This window comes from Acomys minous (assembly GCF_964271855.1).
Source record: "Acomys minous genome assembly, chromosome: 1".
NCBI lineage: Eukaryota > Metazoa > Chordata > Mammalia > Rodentia > Muridae > Acomys > Acomys minous.
In genome coordinates, this window is record NC_140483.1 from 22,943,645 (window position 1) to 22,965,204 (window position 21,560).

General features: G+C 42.0%; 1 protein-coding gene across 2 annotated transcripts in view; it reads left to right on the forward strand.

Annotated features, from left to right (window-relative positions):
* ATF6 (activating transcription factor 6) overlaps positions 1-21,560 on the forward strand; it is a 155,245-nt gene that overhangs the window by 37,407 nt on the left and 96,278 nt on the right. For both annotated transcript variants that reach the window (XM_084776300.1, XM_084776299.1), the window contains exons 9-10: positions 11,621-11,806; positions 14,548-14,639. In XM_084776300.1, coding sequence (XP_084632426.1) covers positions 11,621-11,806; positions 14,548-14,639 — 278 coding nt within the window. The remainder of the gene's footprint in view (positions 1-11,620; positions 11,807-14,547; positions 14,640-21,560) is intronic.

Below are 21,560 nucleotides of genomic sequence, written 5' to 3' on the forward strand. Positions count from 1 at the left end.
AAATCTCTCTAAAGAAGATGATGTCTACCAGTGTTTTGCCAGAAAGCCCTTAAACAAAGAAGGTAAGAAGCCCAGGAGCAAGGTGCCCAAGGTTCAAGGTCTTGTCACCCCACATGTCCTGCAACGCAAACGCTGATGTGCTGTTCTGAAGAAGCAATGCACTATGAAAATGAGGAGGCTGCAGAAGATGCTAAACTTTTGGTCAGAAGAATAAGGAAGCCAAAGAAAACACCTGGAGCAGACAGCCAAGAAACTAAGTCTGAGCCAAGTCAGAACTAGTCCTTAAGAGAAACAAATGGTGCTTGCTTCTGCAGCACATAGACCTATCCTGGAACACAGAGTACTTCAGCACGGCAGGGGCAGAGCACAGGAGACAGTATGGGGAAGCTGTACATATCTCTGTCTCTCCTACTAGTATGTGCGAGTTGTCCACAGCAAGCAAAAGAATAACAATAGCCCAGCTGTGGTGGCGCATGCCTTTAATCCCAGCACTCGAGAGGCAGAGGCAGGCGGATCTCTGTGAGTTTGAGGCCAGCCTGGACTACAGAGCGAGTTTCAGGACAGCCAGATCTGTTAGACAGAGAAACCCTGTCTCGGAAAAAAAAAAGAAAAAAAGAAAAAAAGAATAACAATAGCGAAAGTTCAAAAATAATCTGTGATTTTGTTGTTGTTGTGGTTTAAAAAGTATAGCAAGTAGCTAGGCATGGTGGTGCATGCGTTTAATCGCAGCACTCAGGAGACAAAGGCAGGCAGATCTCTGAGTTCAAGGACAGCTTGGCTTACAAAATGAGTCCTGGACAGCCAGGGCTTGATACACAGAGAAATCCTGTCTCAAAAAACAAAACAAAACAAAACAAAAAACCAAACCAAAACAAAAAAATTATAAAGAACATGCTTTACAGACAGAACCAAAAAGGTTTAAAATGATGGAGACTTTTCCTTTTTTTCCTTAGACATGGATATATTTTGTTATCACGGAGATTAACAAGAACAGAGAGATATCTGCACCCCCAAACTGCTTAGGGCCTCCTTGGCAGATGTGGGCGGGTATATATTAGGCCTGTTTTGCCACATGGCAGGGACAGAGCTGGTCCTAACACCAGAACTTTTCAGTTCCAGCCATTCTGGGGAGGCCCCTGAGGAGATGTGGAGGAGGTGTGGCTGCGGGCCGTGAGGAATCAGGGATCTGTTACCTTGCTTGCGGGTAACATAGGGCTTTAACTTCTTGACTGGCTCTCTGGAGTCCTGCAGTGGTAAGGATGGGAATCAGGTGGCCGCTGTGCACAGCAGGCTGAGGGTCTAAGAAAGGAGAGGTGGTGAAGAGCGAGGGCACACAGGAGTGAGGTCATCCTAGACCTAAAGCCTGACCCTGGGAAATGGTGCTTACTCCTCCAATTGGGGTTCCCTGTCCCCAACTTCCAGCTGTGGCTTTTGCTTCTCCAGGGTTGATGGGGACTTTTTTCAACAATTCAAAGATCGCTTACATTTTTCTTGGAATATTTTTGAAATTAGGAGCTTTACATTTTTGTGTGTAATACTCCCATACTAAATTAACACTAGAAAATATTTGCATTATTTTAGAACTTTTTATTTATTTATTTTCTTTTTGGTTTTTCGAGACAGGGTTTCTCTGTGTAGCCTTTGCTCTCCTGGACTCGCTTCTGCCTCTGCCTCTGCCTCCACCTGCCTCTGCCTCCCGAGTGCTGGGATTAAAGGCATGCGCCACCATGCCCGGCTACCTTAGAACTTTTAATAGAGCAATAGTATGGTATGTTTGTTCAATATTGACATGATTAAGTCAATTTTTTTTTTACAGTTATAATATCCCAAGTGTTTAGAATTCCAGAGGAAGAAAAGATGAGAACTCAGGGCTAGAGGTGTGGCTTGTGGCCCAGCGCTTGCTTTGCATGCCCAGGTCCCTAGGGTCAATCCTTGGTGCCTACTCTATACCCCTCTCCCTGCCCCACCCCAAAGAAGCTATGTCATAGAAGAATGTTTAAAGGTTGTAGTGATTTGGTACACTAAACGAGAAGGTGGAAGATGGACACAGGAGCTATCTTTTAGGGAAGCTAGGATGGGTTATCTGGAACAGGTGCAGGTAAGTGATGGAAAGGTCTCTTCTAGTCCCAAGCTTTCATAGATAGCCATTGTGTTTAGAAACTGGAGGCCATTTTTTTTTTTCTTTTTAGACTCTATGTAAATAACAGGCATCTGAATGTTGACAATCGTCCTGGATTCACTGGCCCATTTGTAATCTCCAAACAAACTCAGTTAATCACATCTCTTTTAGCCAGAGATCTTTCATTAGTTGTTTGCTGTGAAAGAACATATGATCTGCTTTTGTAGTCTTAAGAGGACTCTGCGAAGTTTTGAGTAACTTGCTGACAACGTCTTAGTTAACACTGAGGAACTGGAGGGTGTTTGCGCTGAGGATGTGTTTGTACTGATGACTGTTATTTTTTCATTGTTAGCAGCATTGGCTGCTTGGCTTCAGAATTTAGAACTGACAAAATTATAAAGGAGAGATTAATGCAGATTATATTTAATTTAAAATACTTAAAGATGATTAAAATGGCTTTCTAGTCAACCTGCAATGAGGTTTTTGTGCTAATTTCACCTAGCTAGCATATCAGGATGTCTTAGTCACTGTTCTGTTGCTGTGGAGAGACACCATGACCAAGGCAACTCTTATAAGAGAAAGCATTTGACTGATGACTTGCTTACAGTGTCAGAGGTTTAGTCCATCCTCATCGTGGCATGCAGGCGTGGCGCTGCACAATAGCTGAGAGCTACGTTCTAAGAGAACCAGGTCTCGAATGGGCTTTAGGAACTCCAAAGCCCATTGGCAGTGACACTTCCTCCAGTAAGGCCGCATCTCCTAACCCTGCTCGAGCAGGACCGAAATACATGAGCCTATGGGGGTCAGTGTTAGCAAACCACCATGCTGGGACTGAGCCAAGACTTTTCAGTGTGAGTTTTTCATATTCACTTGAAGTAGAGAAGCGTTGGTCTGTCCCACCAGCTGGCTAACCTACCCAAAGAACCCAAAGTAACCCTTCTAGAAGGAGTTGTAGAGAAGACTGTGCTCTGCTGGGACAGCCTCTGTGTTCTAATGCAAAAAAAAGTTTAAGTCTCATTAAATTTAAATTAGTATAGATATAGTCTTGATTCAAAATGTATCACCTCAATTTTTCTTTTTTTAAATTTTAATTTAATTTAATTTTTCAATTTTTCATATCATGTAATTTTTATGCTTTTTAAGCCAAATGGTGAAAAAGTTGTAATTCAGAAAAATATTTTATCAATCTCTTGTGGCTTTGTAATGCTGACATAGCTACTTTTTCCCTACCTGTTTTGAATTCTTTTGTTTGGCAAGCTTCATTCTCTAGGGGCCTGCTCCTGCCATAAGTAACGTTTCTAGCATACCATATTCTGCAGACTGCATTAAGTGCCACATTTTCTGTTATGAAACAATTTTCCTGGTTCAGATTATAATTTCAGTCTTCCTGCCTTTGCTGGTAAGTGTGTTATGTTTAACTCTTGGGAACCTCATCTACGTTTTCAAGAAGTACAATTTGGTTTTGGCTCTGGACCTGATAGAAAAAAATAGACATTTCATTTTAGTGTAGACATTCTCTATATAGTCTGTTAATAAGTGCAATTATGGAATTATAAAGCTGGCTTGGTAGAGAGCATGCTTATCTTTCTTTGAAGGGCTGTTGAATGTTACCAGGTGTCAAGTTACAAGTCTGAACATTCTGTTGAAGTGTGTGTTACACTATTTTCATCTCTTCTCATCTTCATCTCAACAGTTTATGAATCATAACCACGTTTAAGGATGGTGAAAATGTAGTGAAATTATATTCTATGTATTATATAGTAGGCCAAGGCAGAGCTGAGACTTTTAATGAAATATGTAGGCTGAAACAATGGAAAAGAAATGATTACGAATTAGTGCAGACCTGGAAAGAACCTAAGAGGGGAGGTTGATTGAAAGGCGCTGACTGCGTGGCCAGGAGGCCCCAGCCATTTCTTTCTGCCTACGCATTCACTCTATGGGATATATATATATATTATATCTTATTTTATTTTTATTATATTTTAACCCTTTATCACCTTGCACACTTTCCAGTCTTGTGATAAGAGACCTTCAGACATTCACACACCCTTCCAAGAGGACTGTCTTTTGGAACTCCTGTGCCAGGCCCACAGAACCATCATGGAAAAGAAGGGTACTAAAGTGGGAGGGTTGTTTCGCATATGCCTGCAGGCACTAGAAGTGCTGTGAAAGGCATTCTCCCAGCGTTCTCAGTTGGAGTATGGCAGCTCACAACTGTCTGTAACTCAAGTTCCAGTGGATCCAACACCCTCACAGATATACATGCAAGCAAAACACTAATGTACATAAAATAAAAATAAATAAAAACTTAAAAACAGTTAGAGATGTCAGGGGTTGGGTTATGAGCTCAAGAAGTGGGGTGATATGGTGCTCTTGCACTCACCATTCCTTTCAGCCAGCGGGCAGATGTGAACGTGGGGAGGCCGCCATTCCTACAGCAGGTGGGAAGCAACCCTGCTCCTTTCCCAGGGACTCTACCTCTTCTTTCAGAGTTGCTCACTGGGAACATAACCCCAAGAAGTGGCCTTGATTGCCCCTCACCACAAGAGGTTATAACTTTGCATTTTTAGCATATCCAGTAAGACGTATAGAAATAAAACTCACAAGGGACCCCCCCACCCCAGCAGCATGTCTCTCAAGAAGAATTCCTGAATCCCTGTCTCCACCTCCTGGACGCCAGGGTCTCCTCATATAATTCTTTATAGTTCCTTGTTGATGTATCTGTTTGTTTAAGGAACGAGTTCCCATGTTACTTTTTAAACATCTCCGAAATTCTTCATATACCATAAGACTTTTTCCCTTCTGTGTTGGAGATTGAACTCAGAGCCTTTTACATGCCAGGGAAGTACTCTATCGTTGAGCTATACTTTTTTTGTTTTGTTTGTTTTGTTTTGTTTGAAGTATACAGTTTAGTACTTTCACATATATTTACTGAGCTGTAAAATCATCACTGTTATCTAATTCCAAAAACCTGTCTGTACCAGTGAGGTTGCTCAGTGGGTGAAGCACGACCCGAGTCCTGAGTCTGATCCCTGGAACCCATGAAGCTGGGAGGAGGGGACCCATTGCGCAGAGCAGAGCGTCCTCCATCTTCCGACTGTGCTGGTCTCACTCTGAACTGAGCTTCCCTGAGGCGCTGGAAGCCTCTGGAAGCATAGAAGCAGCCTGCTCTCAGGCCCTTTAGTTTATAGTGTTTGTAGCTCACTTTCCAGCAGCGTCTTAGACTCAAGGCTCTAAACATCATTTTGTTTGTAAAGGGGTTTTTGTTTTTTTTTAAATAAAGTGTTTATCAGTTGGTAAAGCTTTTAAAATTAAAAAGAAAATGTGGGCAGTTTTAAAGCTTTGCCTTTTAAACTGACCCAAGCCTCAAAAGGAACTTAGCCATTTGTGAAAGTTTTCCTTTTTACACAAGTCTCTCTTCTATGCAAATAAATGTTTGTTTTATAAGGAAAACACCACACTTTACAGTGCTGTGGCACTAATGGGTGAATCCTTTGCAGCTGTGGATGTTTTCCGTTGGTTCTTTATTCTTTTTCCAAGTCATGCTGCTTGGTGGGAGAGGTCTCTGAAGGCAGGATGATCAGAAGCAGGAGTGGGCCAGCTGTTGGCCCATGTTGGTCTGTTAAGCCATCTCATGTGCCTAGATGGGAGGATGCCAGTGCACTGGTGGGCAGCCTTTCCATTCGTGTTTGTACGCAGGGCTGACAGTGGTGAGCCAGCTTGTAGACATAGGCAGGTCCCCACGTTTCTGTTTCTAGACAGCACAGCATTAGAGTAGTCAAACAGCACATCATCCGTGCTGTGACGCCAACCCTCTGTGTGGCGGTGGTCCATGAAAGCCTGGTACAGTTACTATACACAGTCCAAGAGGTTTCAAGCTAGCTGACCTAGCCTCATGCCTTGGCTTGTCTGTTCTCTAGCAGTGCATTCAAATGGGGCTTATTGTATTTATTAACTATGTTTGTTTTGTTTTGTTTCGTTTTCGAGGCAGAGTTTCATTGTGTATCCCTGATTGGCTTGGAACCTGCTCTGTAGACCAGGCTGGCCCTGAACCCGCAGCAGTTCTCTGCCTTCTGCCTCCCAAATGCTGGGATTACAGGTGTATGCCACAATGCTTGGCTTTGATCTCGAAAACTATAGTATTTTCAATAAATAGAGATTATATTATGCTGCCGTTCTTACTGCCTGGGGATGATTCTGATACATTGTATTTGCAAAAGTCAGTGTACCCAACAGAATTTAACCCTCCTCAAGAACACCAGACAATGTGTACCTATGCTTAATCTAAAAATCATGTATATGCTCTTTTTGGTCTAGGAAGTGTAATTTAACGTTATTTAGTCAGATAGCTAAAGACAGCTTGCTGAGATACAGAGGGGCAGCCCTGTTCTTTTGACTCCCAAACATTTTGATTTATTTATACAGTTTTCACTCTGCTTTTATTGGTAATGCTGAATATTTTCAGGCCTATTACAATTGGTCTTTTTCTATGAGAAAAACAGACTATTGGGCCACAGGTGGTTTTCATTTTTTTTTTCTTTCTTTCTGAGGCCTGTGGGTTGACAGCCTTTGAAATCTTAATGCTGTGTATAATGTGCAGGTGCTTTTTTGTTTATAGAAATGCCTAATCCTTATTTGAGATTTATTAAATGGTGTACCATCTGTAAGCCTCCCTAAATTCCATAGGTTCATTAGCCTTTAAAGTTGCCTTTTATCTAACTTGTAGTATAACTTCTTCCATCTGGGAACCTTCTCTTTTATGTGTTTGCTCAGTGTTCCGTGTACTTCAGCACTCTAGTATTAAGTATTAATTATGGACACTGGCTTTCCCAGGAATAATGCAGCTGACTAAAGCCAACGTTCAGTGGAACAAAGTGGTATTGTCCCAGAAATGTTTACGAGTTGACGAGTAACCAGTTTCTCATGGTTTTGCTCCCTCACTGCCCACCTGTTCCCTCGCCCCTGTGTGTGTATGTTTGGTATTTCTTTGATAGCAGCTGTAACAGAAGCAGTTATGTTGCTTGGGAATAATAAAGACAACTCTCTATATGTATAGATGGGAACTGCTGCGCATGGTGGGTGTATAAAACCAGCCTTCTTGTGAAGTTTCAGTTAAAAAGGGAAAAGAAAGGAAAGGAAAAGAAAAGCTTGTGTAAAACTTTTCCTTGTGAGCCGTGACTGTGAGATGATTGACAGTATTTGATGTTGGGAGATCGTTTGGCTATAGTTTACCAAGATTGCTAGGAAATACAGTATTTGTGTAGCTGTAAGTTTGCTATTACGGAGTGCTGGCTAGTTTTTATGTCAGCTTGACATAGCTTAGGTTCATTTTGGAAGAGGAGACCACAGTTGAGAAAATGCTCCTACCAGATTAGCCTGTGGGCAAGACAGGGGTGTGTCTTTTTATCTAGTGATTGATGTGGAAGGGCCCAGCCCTTTGTGGGCAGTGCCACCCACTCCTGGGCTGTGGTCCTGGGTGCTGTAAAAAGGCCGGCTGGGCAAGTCATGGGGAGCAAGCCAGTAAGCAGCACCCCTCCATGGCCTCTGCATCAGTTCTTGCCTCTAGGTTCCCATGTTGAGTTCTTAACCCTGACTTCCCTGGATGAGGGACCACAAACTGTAAGATGCAATACATCCTTTCCTCCCCAATTTAACTTTGGTTATGGTGGTTATCACAGCAGTAGAAACCCTAACTAACACAGTTATCTTAAAACAAACTGATCTGAAACTGTGTAACTGCATTTACTGATGGAGTTTTGGTGCACTCCACAGCAGAATGGTTTAAAGTCCATTGAGAAACAGGTAGACATCAGTAACTCAACCGTCTGTGTACATAATCTAATGAAGTAAATATTATTCTTTGATTTTTTTTTGAGACTACTTTGTTACCTTGCTACCCACAGAAATTAGGCCAATGATATAACAGCGGGATCTATAATTTTTTGTTTGTTTGTTTGTTTTCAAGACAGGGTCTCTCTGTGTAGCCTTGGCTGTTCTGGACTCACTTTGTAGACCACAGTGGCCTTGAACTCACAGCGATCCACCTGCCTCTGCCTCCCAAGTGCTGAGATTATAGGCATGTGCCACCACGCCTGGCTCTGTAAATTTTTTAAATGCAACAACAACAACAAAAACTGAAGTAAGTTGTGACATGGTAGATATTTTTGGTTATTAAACAAAAATTGTATCAGTTATGACTTTGGGTTTCAAGGTCTAAAGTCTAAGTTAAAAAAAAAGATAGCACTGTTGAAACAATTGAAACTATTGGAGTATTTTGATATATCTCCCCCCCCCCCAAAAAAAAGACTATAAGATAATTACAGATAGATGAGAACACCTGGAAAGGTGAGGATCTTAGAATCAGAAGAGGAGATGGCGTAAAGTGGGACTAAACAGTGTGGATAAGAGAGAGAAGATATTGTAGAGCTTATTGGGTAGAGAGGATTGGAGTAAGGGGAAGGCATGGTTAGGTAGGAGTGCGCAATCAAGGACGGCCCTGAAGGTGAGCCTGGGTAGTTAGGACGGCCAGCTGACTAGCTTGTCTTGGCAGTAGAGTGCCAGTGAGACAATAGATTTAGAGGAGAGAGTTTAGAAATGGTGGTAAGGATGAGACGGAAGGCGATCTCCTGTGGTTAGAGTCTTCTGCAGTACTGTGTGGATGCGTTCATGGAAGCCTGGTTAGGAGGGTGACAGGAGAAATCGAGAGAGGAATAACAGAATATCTGTACTGAAGAAACTTGGTCATTAGTATATATTCAGTGAAGGATTGGAAAAGGCAGTATGTGTATATATATATATATATATATATATATATATAGAGAGAGAGAGAGAGAGAGAGAGAGAGAGAGAGAGAGAGAGAGAGAGAGAAAAGATCACTCCTTCCCATACCTTTGTAGGTTTGCTGTTGTTCTTGTCTGTGTGCTTGATTTGAGAAATTCTCTTATGTGGCCCAGACTGGAGGTGAACTGGCCTTCAATCCAGAGTGCTGAGATTGCAGGCATGTACCACCCAGCCTGGTTTCTTGTAGATTTTGAGAGACATGTAGCACTGATTAAAGACACTGATAACAACTCTACGCGGAGAAACGATCTTTTGAGTGGTTGGATCTCGGGTTAGGACTAGTGGTGGTGTATAAAGCTGTGTGTGTATTTGTACCTTTACTGCCATGGGTTTTGCATTTATGGAGTCAACATACTGAGGTGGAAAATAGAAAAAGCAAGTTACACCCATTCTATAAATGTGTAGAACTTTGTTTCAGCATAACAGCTGCTTACATTGTATTAGATTAAATAGTCCTGAAATGGTTCTCAAGCTTTGTAATGTTGTGACCCTTTAATACAGTTCCACAGGTTTGACCCCAGTTATAAAATTGTCTTGTTGCTACTTCATAAGTAATTTTGCTTCTGTTATGAATTGTGATGTAAATATTTTTAGAAATAGAGGTTGCCAGAGGATTTGAGGCCCACAAGGTTGAGAACCACTGCCTTAGAGTACCCAGGCTGTATGCAACTGTTAAGCCATTTCACATAAGAGACTTGAGCGTTTGCAGGCTCTGATATCTGGAGTTCCAGAACCAATTCTTTATGAGTAAAACAGAGAGAAAACTGTATACACATGTACTTCAAGACACCTCAAGTAATTAGAGCTTTTGCTTTATTGTTATTATATGTGCAGGGTGTGTGTGTGTGTGTGTGTGTGTGTGTGTGTGTGTACTCACACATGGGCCAGTGCTCCCTGGCTGTGTTTGTTTCCAAATCCTATGGCATGTGTGTGAAGGTCAGAGGGCATCTCTGTCGAGTTGGTTCTCTCCTCCACCCTCACTGGTATTGGGGTCACACTTAGGACTCAGGACTCGGGTCCCCAGGCTGATACAGCAAGTGCTTTAACCACGGAGTCACCTCACTGATCCAGACCTTTTTCTTTTTCTCCTTTAAAAGAGGATCAGACTGGCCTCCAACTTGCAGTAGTCCTTCTGATGTAACCTCCTGGGGTTGGGGTCTCAGTGTGAGCTACCTCACGGAGCTCCTTTGAGGCACTTTCTGAGGCTGTCTCTGAAGGGCCAGTTACATGTTCAACAGTGTGCTCCAGAAGGCACCAGCAGCTGCGATTTAGAAAGCCATTTTAGCTGGAGAGATGGCTTAGAGGTTAAGAGCACTGTCTGCTCTTCCGAAGGTCCTGAGTTCAATTCCCAGAAACCACATGGTGGCTCACAACCATCCGTAATGAGATCTGGTGCCTTCTTGTAGTGGGGAGGCACACGTGTGGGCAGAATACTGTGTAAATAATAAGTAAATGTTAAAAAAAATAGAAAGCCATTTTACTCATTTCGTCCGAGCTTACTTAAATTTGAGCAATATATTTAAAACTTGTTTTAAAATAACCACCGGCCCATATTTTGACCAAAGTTGTTTAGAAATAATTTGAAAAAAAATCGATAGGTTTTGATATTTTGATGTGGTTAGAAAACCAGTGTGATGTGGAGAGAGAGGAACACTCCTTCATTGCTGGTGGGAATGCAAACTAGTACAACCACTTTGGAAAGCTATCTGGCGCTTTCTCAGAAAAATGCGAATAGGGTTTCCTCAAGACCCAGCTATCCCACTCCTTGGAATATACCCAGAAAATGCCTTACCACACAACAGGGACATCTGCTCAACCATGTTCATAACTGCTTTATACATAATAGCCAGAACATGGAAACAGCCTAAGTGTCCCTCAGTAGAAGAATGGACTAAGAAACTACGGTACATTTACACTATGGAATACTACTCAGCTATTAAAAACAAGAAATTCCTGAAATTTGTGGACAAATGGATTGATCTAGAAATTATCATAATGAGTGAGTTCACCCAGAAGCAAGAAGAGGCAAACGGTATATACTCACTTATATCAAAACACTAGTCCAAGGGATACGTACCATGAAAAACTTTACTTACCAAGAAAGTGGGTCAGAGGAGAGGACATCCTATTGAGACTTTAGGTGAGAGTAGCATGGAAGAATGGGGAAATAGTAGGACCCACAGGGTCCTGGAAACCTACAAGAAGAACTTTATGACAGGCAGATCTGGGTCCTGGGGTCCTCCTCAAACTAAGGCACCAGCCAAGGAGAATATAGGCAGTAAACTTCGAACCCCTACCAAGACCTAGCCGACGAACATGATATTCTCCACCATTGAGTGGAGAGTGAGATCTGACTCTCACACGAACTCTGGTGCCCCTTTTCTGACCACGTCCCCTGGATGGGGAGGCCTGGTGGCACTCAGAGGAAGGATAGCAAGTTACCAAGAAGAGACTCGATATTCTAAGAGCATATATAGGGGAAGGAGGTCTCCCTCAATCACAGATATAGGGGAAGGGAGAAGGGGGGAAGTGGGAGGGAGGGAAGAATGGGAGGAAACAGGGGAAGGGCTAACAATCGAGATGTAATATGAATAAATTAATAAAAAATATTAAAAAAAATCAGTGTGATGACAATTCGATGTAACTTGTGGCTTCTCCTAGATTGCTGTGCTCAGGAGACAGCAGCGTATGATAAAGAACCGAGAGTCTGCCTGTCAGTCACGCAAGAAGAAGAAGGAGTACATGCTGGGATTGGAGGCCAGGCTGAAGGCTGCCCTCTCAGAGAACGAGCAGCTGAGGAAGGAGAACGGGTCCCTGAAGCGACAGCTGGATGAGGTGGTGTCGGAGGTGAGTGCTGGCGGTCAGTTGCCTGAGGTGCTGGAAACCGAGTTTCTTTTTGAGAAGTAAATTGATAATTACTTTTTAAGTCATGTAAAATAGTAGTGCTAAGAAAATAGGGGTGCAATAAGCACAAAAACATTTACAGTGAGAAAAATTTTAACAGTGACCTTTTGCTTTTCCCCTGTGGGGCTGAGAATTGAGCCCAGAGCCTCCAGCATGGAAGGCAAGCCTTTAGCACTGAGCCACATCCCAGCCTGAAAGGCAGCTTTTGAACTGTGCTTATCCATCAAACATTATCTGCTTTTCTTGATTTTTTTTCTCACTTACTACTTTAGGATTTTTTCTTTCTTTCTCCTTATTGTTTGGACAAGGCCTCAGTCCATAGTCCTGGCTATCTTGGAACTTACTATGTAGACAAGGCCTTAAACTCATCAAAATCTACCTATCTCTGCCTCCTGAGTCCTGAGTGGTGTGAGCCACAGTGCCAGCTTTGTTTTTGTTTTTGTTTTTGGACTGAGTGAATCATACTGAGTTTCTGGAACAGTCCTGTCAACTCTTCTCTTTTATTGTTATTCTTTCAATTTTTTTAATTAAAAAATTTTGAGACAGGGCTTCACTCTAGAGCCTTGGCTAACTTGGGACTTATATGTGCACTGAATTGAACTTGAATTTGTGTAGGAATTATGGATATGCATCACTATACCGTACTGTTTTATTTTATATCTTTATTCTTTGAGAATTTCACATAATGTACTCTGATTATGTCCAACTCTTCCCACCTTTAACTCTCCCAGCATCTACCCACCTTCCTACCTATCCAGCTTTGTGTCCTTGTTTTTTAAATGCATAAGGACCAGTTTGTGGTGCTGAGATAGTCTTGCATATGTGGCCTTCTATTGGAGCATGGTGGAAGTACCCAGGGCTACCCTCTTACAAAAATGGACTTTCCTTTCACAGCAACCGACAGTTACTATTAGCTCCTCAGCTAAGAGTTCATTCAGCTTCCTCTCCATGCAGGGCTTTAGTTTGCCTTGGTTTGCACAAGTCTCGTGCATGCTGTCACAGTCACCAGGGGTTCATATGTGCCATGCCCTCTTGTTTCCTTTTAGTCATCTGACATTTTTACCCTTATGCTCTTTCTGCCCCATATTCCACAGGGATCCCTGAGCCCTGGGAAGAGAGGGTGTGGTGTATATGTTCCATTAGGGCTGACCATTCTGGAGTCTCATAGTCTCTCCACTTTGGCTACTTGTGAGTCTGTGTGTCAGTCACCAGCTGGCACAATCAGAAGCTTCTCTGATGAGGGTTGAGAGATGCATCATCTATGGTATGGTGATAAGTCACTAGGAGTTGGTTTAACACCATGTCCATTCAGCAGACTAGGTGTAGGTTCTCCTGTAGGGGGCTGTGACCTCTGCAGCCACAGGTTCTTGGACCAATAATGGTGCCAGGTATGGGTTTCTCTTGTAGAGCAGCACTAACATCCAATCAGAAAGTGGTTTGTTATTCCAGTGATGTTTGTGCCACTGCTGCTGCAGTGGGAGTGTTTCCAGGCCAGTCACTGTTGGAGCTCACAAGGGTCACAGGTGGGTAAGATTGAAGCTTGCTGTCTCCTCCAGTCGTGTGCACAGCACCTTGCAGCACCATGAAAGCTAGCAAGTCGTGTGTACAGCACCTTGCAGCACCATGAAAGCTAGCAAGTCGTGTGTACAGCACCTTGCAGCACCGTGAAAGCTAGCAAGTCGTGTGTACAGCACCTTCCAGCACTATGAAAGCTAGCAAGTCGAGATAAAACGTCCAGGTCAGCACCAGCTAGAGTTCTCAGGTGTTGGATGACACAAGTCTGTGGAGTCTTCAGCACAGGGTCTTACTGTGAGAATTCTGGAGAGTAACCAGGAAGTTGACAATAGCCTGAAATGTTTGTGGGTCTGTGGCACCTCACTGGTCAATAACTCTAAAAGTAACTGATTCCTGGCACCGGGCTTTTTATTTAATTGCTTGTAGTGTCTAATAGAGATACTGTTGCCTCATTTTAGGGTAACTATTTTAACTCTCAAAAATAAAATGTGTTTTAAATCTTTGTCTGTCCACTTAATCCACTTAACCCCTCTTGTGCTCCTTTGCTTTCTGTCGCCATGCTAGTCTCTTCTGCTTTGTTTGTGAAACCCACAGCAATGCAGTCCTGAACCTACGGGTGCTGTTTAGTGCTGCTGCTTACTCCGTTCTTTCTATCTTGCCCCTGAGTATATGAGAACACTCCAGTGTGTTGCTGAAGACAGCACCGTAAGAGACAGGGAGCCAAGCAACAGACGTGTACCTCAGAATTCTTGAGGATCCACAGAAACATAAAGCTAAAATTTGGACCATATTTGTTCTTTTCTAATTATTTCCTCTGTTGGAAAAGAGAAGGCTTTAGTCTTTTGCTATTTATTATTATTATTATTATTATTATTATTATTATTATTATTATTATTATTATTATTATTTCTGTGTAGCCATGGCTATCCTGAAACTCACTCTGTAAACCCAACTGTCTTCGAACTCAAAGAGGTCCTCTTGCCTCTGCCTCCCAAATGCTGGGCTTAAAGGTGTGCACCATCACTGCCAGGCAAAGTATTATTTCTTTATCTTTGAGGTGTTTTTAATTTTAATTTTTTAAAGAGAAAAGGTATTCATACAACTTGTAAAAATGAGGGTTCTTAGTTACTGTTCTTTGTAATGTTGGCATCCTGTTTCATTTCCTTTAGAACCAGAGGCTTAAAGTCCCGAGTCCAAAGCGAAGAGCTGTTTGTGTGATGATAGTATTGGCATTTATAATGCTCAACTATGGGCCCATGAGGTAAGCATGCAACTTTTTTGGATGCACATACTAAAATTTAAATGCTAGTTATTTGTTACTACTTAACTGCAAGAGGAAAGCTCATTTGTTTTGAACAAAAGCCAGCATTCTAGATGTGTGAAGAATAACTGGGCAGGAGACGAGGTCCTCCACAGATCTCAGGGTGCAGCTGGGAAGAGACCACGTTAAGGGACCCTTAGACATGATGGTGTGATGGAAACAGTGTGAGCAGAGTGCTGATGGGCTGGGGCTGGGCGTGCGAGTTCCTGGGCGTGGCCGCTCATGGCGCGTCAGAGGCGCACAGGACACTGTTCTGTTGAATGACTGAGTGATATGGAGGATCCCCAGGGAGGAATCTCAGACTTGAATTGAGATACTGGTTTGCAAGTGGGAAGTATGGGAAAAGCATGTCAAGCAGAGGAAACAACAAGTTAAAAGCATACTTATAAAACAATACGACTTTTTTTAAAAAATGAAAAGTTCATTTTGTATATAGACATGATTTTGTATTTGTGTTTATGTATATATAATTTGTTAAATTATGTTTACATAAAAGGAACTATATATGTATTATTCAAAAGTGCTTATTTTTAATTAAAGTAGCACATCATTCTCTTAGTAACTTTATTAGATTTTGAAGTTTAGATACTTGACCTTAGACACTTATAACATAGGAACCAGTTTATACTATTAAAGTTAAAAGTTACAGAGAATTGCAAAGAACTTATATTTATTGATATTTATTGTGTTATAGACTAAATAAAACAGATTTAAAATGTTTGTTCACACAATCATGAATCGTTACATGTTAAATAAGTAAATGTTGAAATCTTCAAATATTTAATGACACAAAAGAGAGTAGCATTGTTTCCTATTTTTGGGGCAAATATTTGGTGTCTGACCAACTGGAAACTACCAGGGCTTCAGGTCTCTGTGCCTATGCAGTGTCATATGATGATATGATGTGTTGCTGGGCGCCAGGGTCCCGTGTTCCTGTGTCTGTCAGTCTGTGATGTGTGTTGTTCCCACGGCCTTCAGTGCACCAGTGTCAGCTCCGCGCTCCCCTCTAGGATCCCTGGCCATCTTTCTCTCCTGGCTGTTCCTCCTTTCCTGCCATCTCCTCACGCTTCCTTTTAGTTTTCTAACCAGCCCCCTTTACCTCCTCCTCCCCCTGCAAGAATGTTTTCTCTTGTTTTCTAGTGCCTCCAATGATGCCTGCCATGTAGCTGTCGCTCGACAGATACCGTAGTACAGATAAATGAGCGCCCTCCTCTCAACTAGAATAAGTTCTTCAAAGCTGCTGGAGGAGGTAGCTCAGGGCAGAGTGCTTGGCTGGTGTGCATGAGGTCCTAGGCGCCTGGTCCTGGTGGTGGGGGAATATTTTTAAGCTAGTTGTTAGTTGTGTTCCCCTTAAAAAATTACCTGCAGTCTTGAATAAAGATTCTCCCTTCTCGTATGAATTACTGTGAACCACCCGTATATATTAAAACACACATCTAGTGTTGATTCACAGCCCGCTCGTCAGATCTTCCACACATTTACTCATTGCTGCTTTTGTGCCTGTGCAGCACACCAGTCTTAAACTGAGGACTTTCCCCTCTCTTTTAGCTGACTCTGTTAATGTAGCTAGGCATCTGAGAGGCTGTCCCCAGTGGCATTCTTAGAGTTGGTCAGCCACTCTTTCACTAGTTACCCAATTTATCATAGACATTTTCTTCCACCTGCTAAAGTTTTGCTTTGTGTTATTATACATTTTCCTTATGTTATAGAGACAATTCAGTGGTATGTTCATTTATGGTTTCTGGGAAACTGTGTGCTTTCCGCCCTCACATCGCATGAGTCTGTGTGCAGTACATGTCCATCTGTTAGGAGGAACATACACTAATAGTGATAGGGCACTTGCTGTTTGCAGGTGCTGAGCAGGGAATGAAGGATGCAAGCCTGAATGAAAGGGCAGTCTAGTAAGAGAAACAGATACATGAGCAACCGTAGCATGAGGAAGAATTATGTCCAATAAAGGCATTTAAAAGAAAAAAAGAAAGAAAAAACCCGTTTTTTGTTTTTACTCACTTCTCTTTGACTGATGTATGAGTTTTCTATACGTCATTTTTCTTAGTTGTCTGGCCATCATTTGGCACGCCTATAGCTGAGCTCAGTTCACAGACTGCTGAGCATTTGCACAGGCCCCACAGGCTTAAGGGCTAGACCATGCTTCAATTAGCAGCCACAGTCTTGGGTTGTGACTTACCATGTATGCAGACCAGCATTCTCTTAATAATTTGTTAGAGTGGCTTACAAAACACAGTGAACAGTCTTCTTACTATTTTTTGGTTCATTTAAAAATAACTGCCACGAGTTTCAGGAGGTAAACCAGATAGACCGATGCATAAGCTAAGCACAGTGGAAGGAGACGTGAGAACCTTCTGTGCCACCTCTAGGTGGATTCTCCCCTCCCCCCCACCTGCCCCCCCAGCATCTTGTGCTCGCCAGCCTGGCCGTCCTCCAGACACACTGCCTACAGTTTTGTGCAGGCTTCATTATATTGGTGTGACAATCAAACCTCTGGTGATTTAGCTCAATTCAGCCTCTTTCCTGTCCTCGGAGGTAGGGGATGAGACTGAAAATTCCGACTCACTAGTCAGTGGTTAGCTTTCCTGGGAATCAGCATCATCCTTCCTTTATAATATACCTTACTTCCACAGCTCAGGTGTGGCTGGAGGGTTGTTTTGTTTTTTGTATGTTGGTGTGTGTGTGTGTGTGTGTGTGTGTGTGTGTGTGTGTGTGTGTGTGTTACGTATTTGCTCACCTGTATCACTCAGGAAATTCCAAGGTTTTTATGATTTCTGTGCTGGGAACTCAGGAGGACACCAAATATATTTCTTATAAAATCACATCCAGAGTCCTGAACAAATAAGCGATGAATCAGTTCTGGGAGGCTTTGCATATAGTGCTCAATGAACAGGTAAAGGTCAGAGTGTGCTGTAAGAAGTAAGGGCGGGATTGGAGGAAGCATTTTGTGAATGCCCTTTTGAGTCAACAGCAACTCGGAACAAAAAGTTTTGAATGAGTTAATGATCTTCACAGCCATCAAATAAATTTCATTTCCATGGTAGATAAACCCATTATGAAATGAAGATGCAGTGGTCCCTTTTTATTAAGAAAAGATTTGTGCTCAGAAAAAAATTAAATAGTTAGCATGAAAAGGGGAATTTAAGAATGGGAGAGGGGGCTGCAGAGATGGCTCAGAGGTTAAGAGCACGGACTGCTCTTCCAGAGGTCCTGAGTTCAATTCCCAGCAACCACATGGTGGCTCACAGCCATCTAGAATGAGATCTGATACTCTCTTCTGGCCTGTAGGTGTACATGCAGGCAGAATACTGTATACATAATAAATGAATAAATTGTTAAATTAAAAAAAAATGGGAGAGAGTTAAGATGTTTGAAAATCATGAAGAGTAACCAGCTAAGATCTGTCTTTTTCTGTGAGGCATAAGGAACAGAACACCAGGTTGTAGGACTCTTAAGAATTTAAAAATTTAAAAAATATGTCTAGAAGCTTAAATTGAAGAAAAGTAAAAGAAGAGCTGAAAGATTTGAGGAAACCAGTTTCTTAACAACTTGGAATGTTACCAAGAAGGAAAAAAGACAAAACTGGCCTGTAAAACTCATAAAAGCAGAGAACCACTTCTTCTAGACAAGACTGGCATGGGCAGTAAACATCAAAGCCCAGAGAACACTCACGCACACTCTCACTCATACTCACACCTTAAAAACCAAAAAAAGTAAGCAACTGGGCTATAAAGATGGCTCAGAGATTAGTAATACTTGTTGTTCGTATGGAGGACCTGGGTTCAGTTCCCAGCACGCACTCACAGGTGACTCACAACTGTCCATAACTCCAATTCCAGAGGATTCTTCCCAGTCATGAGGCACATACGTGGTGCGCAGACATACCTAGCAACCAAATGTGTGTGTGTGTATAATAAGTATTTTTTAAAAAAAGAATTCCTCTTTAAACCAACAATACAAGAAACCTTAGGTAATTACTGTTATATTTTATTGGTACAGATTATGAGCTCTATCTGAATTTTCTTGAATACCACTGAAATAAACCTGGCCAAATCATAGAGTTTCTAAAGGATCTTAAGTTTAGGAATTTAAACTGTTTTTGATGAGATTATAGTACCACAATGAAGTTAGTTATGGTGTTTCAGATGTACAGTGTAGATAGATGATTTTGTGCCTTATTGTTTTAGGCCCATGTGAAAAAAGTAACAATTTGCCACATATACCTTAAGAAATATTCCCTGAAAACATTTGGTGATGAAATACAAATATACTTTACATATAAAGTAAGAGAATTTATGAAAGGTAATGTATACCAAAACAGAGCGTGTTGAAGAGTTTTAGGTTTCTATATAGTCATCCCACAGAAAAAGAAAATAAATTAAATAAATTTAACTGAATTAATTTTCTAACCTTATTATGTTTTATGGATGGTGAAGAAGAGATCTAGCTATTTTTGGCATGAGATTCAAGGAGTTGGCCTACTCTGGGTGGTCTGTAAAAACAGAGACTCCAGGCAGCAGGAAATGGCCAGCCTGTGTGAGCCAGGCCTGGTGGAGTAAGACTATAATCTTAGCTGCTCTAGTGGGCGAGGCAGGAAGATCACAAGTTTCCAGCCTGTTTGAGCTACAGAGTGAGTTCAAGGCAACACTGACATCTTAGCAAGTCCATGCTTCAGAATAAAACAGACCGAGCTAGTAATGTAGCTCAGTTGGTAGAGGGTTACATAGCATACCCAGCATATGCCCTGCTGCATAAATCAGGCATGGTGTCATCTTAGCATTTGGGAGACAGAGGCAGGAGGATTAGATGTTCAAAGTCATTCTTCACTACATAGTGAGTTTAAGAGCAGCCTGGGCTACATGAGACCCTGTCTCAAATATATATATTATCAGACTTTGATACTATGGATATTTGAATTATTGTTTTAAAAAGATAAAAATGTCTCAGATAAAAGAGGAAATCCAAATATGGCAAAGTGATAAAAGATTGAGCTGATGAGAATATTTTGGAGAAAACTAGACATAGGGTCAAATGAGCATAATAATATCAGTTAACTTAAACCAAATAAACTGGTTGGAAAGATGGCTCAGTGGGTAGATTTCCCAGTAACTACTGTTTGACCTGGGTTTGGGTCCTCAGCACCATGTAACAGGAAGGGAAAGAGGTGGGCAGAGGCAGGCAGATCTCAGTGGATCCCAGGGGCTTGCTGGCCAGCCAGTCTAGAGCCGCAGAGAGACCCTGTCTCAAAAAATAAAGTGGAGATTGAATAGAAGACAGTGCTTGGTGTTGACCCCTAGCCTCCATACACCCATGCAGGGGTGAGTCTACACATGGATGCACACGCTTCTACACTCATGCATCCACCACAGATACAAAGAAAAACAAGCAGAGTATAACAGAGGCCAAGAGTTAGAAAACATGAGGACTGTTAAAAGACATGACAGCATACCATCATATCTAGATGATCAGAGTAAGATTGCCAGTGATGTGACATCTGGCATGTGCTGGAATGCACCAAAAAGAACATAGTTATCCCTCCTGTGAAATAGTTGCCCCCAAATGCATTTCTTTGAATTTAATCATCAAAAAACAAACAGATAAACCCAAATGAGCAACACTGTACAAAATAGCCTGAATCTTCAAAAATATCAATGTCATGAAAGTCAAGGAAAGGCAGAGGATCATTCTAAGAGTGGAGGAGAAAGTAGCACAGGCAAATGGTGCAGCACGTGGAGCTGGAACAGACCGTGCTATCAGCAGGGCAGTGTGGTTAGGAGGACTGCAGGCCAGATACTAGGTAAGCTCTGTAGCTTCCTTCAGGTCCGTGTCTTATGTTTGCTGCCTTATTGCTGTTGGTAAAGTGTTGGCATTTGAGGAACAATGGAGAAAGTGTATGTGAGCCACACTACTACTTGTCTTTGTAAGTCCAAAAGTCTCAAAAGTTTACATTTTGAAGTATATTATATCCTTCGACCATGTAGTCTCCTTTCCCCAATCCTACTAGTTGTCTTCCGTCCACTAGTGCTCCCTCCATCGTATGCGTCCTAAGCTTTTAATTAAAAACCAAAAACCTAAACAAACAAAAAACTGAGCTATATTTGAGGAGAGAAGGCAACAGAGAAAAGAGTGGAATAAAAAGAGATGCTGTAGTATTCATCAAAGTGGAACCTCTCTCCCCCCCCCCCAAAAAAAATTCCCCAAACTAAGGAAAAATGGGGAAAGGCAACATTTGATGACATTATAAGTTAGACACATCCCAGAATTGACGGAAGACAACAACACTCAGGCTTAACAGGCTTAGGGTAAATCAGTTCAGGGGGAAAATAAACCAGATAAAAAGTTATTCATGCATAGATACCTGCCCGCAAGACTGTAGAATACTAGGAGCCAACAAAGATGGTCAGATCCCCCAGGACACAAGCACAATAGCTTACTCACAGGGCCGTCGGCATCAGACGGGTAGCCGACTTCTTAACAGTATCATAGCCGACTTCTTAACAGTATCAGTCAGTAGAATGCTATCCTAAAGTTTAAGAGAAAGAATTCAGTCTGTTGTCTCGCCTGACAAAAACACCTGTTAAATCTGAGAGAAGTGTAGGGCTGTCTGAAGACAGTCACAGCTGGAGGGGGCTCACTGTTAGCAGACATCATTAAAGATTGCTGAGGGATGTGTTAGGAAGGAAGAAAATGGCTTCTCTAGGTTTAGACATAGAAACGGTTAGCTAATAACCAAAAATAAAAGCTGTGAGAGAAGCTTTCTAAAAAGCTGGCAGTGTGAAGTGGTAGCAGTGCCTACTGATCAAGATGGGAGTAATACTGACGGATTGGGAATGAGAGGAGTGAAGAGAAAGT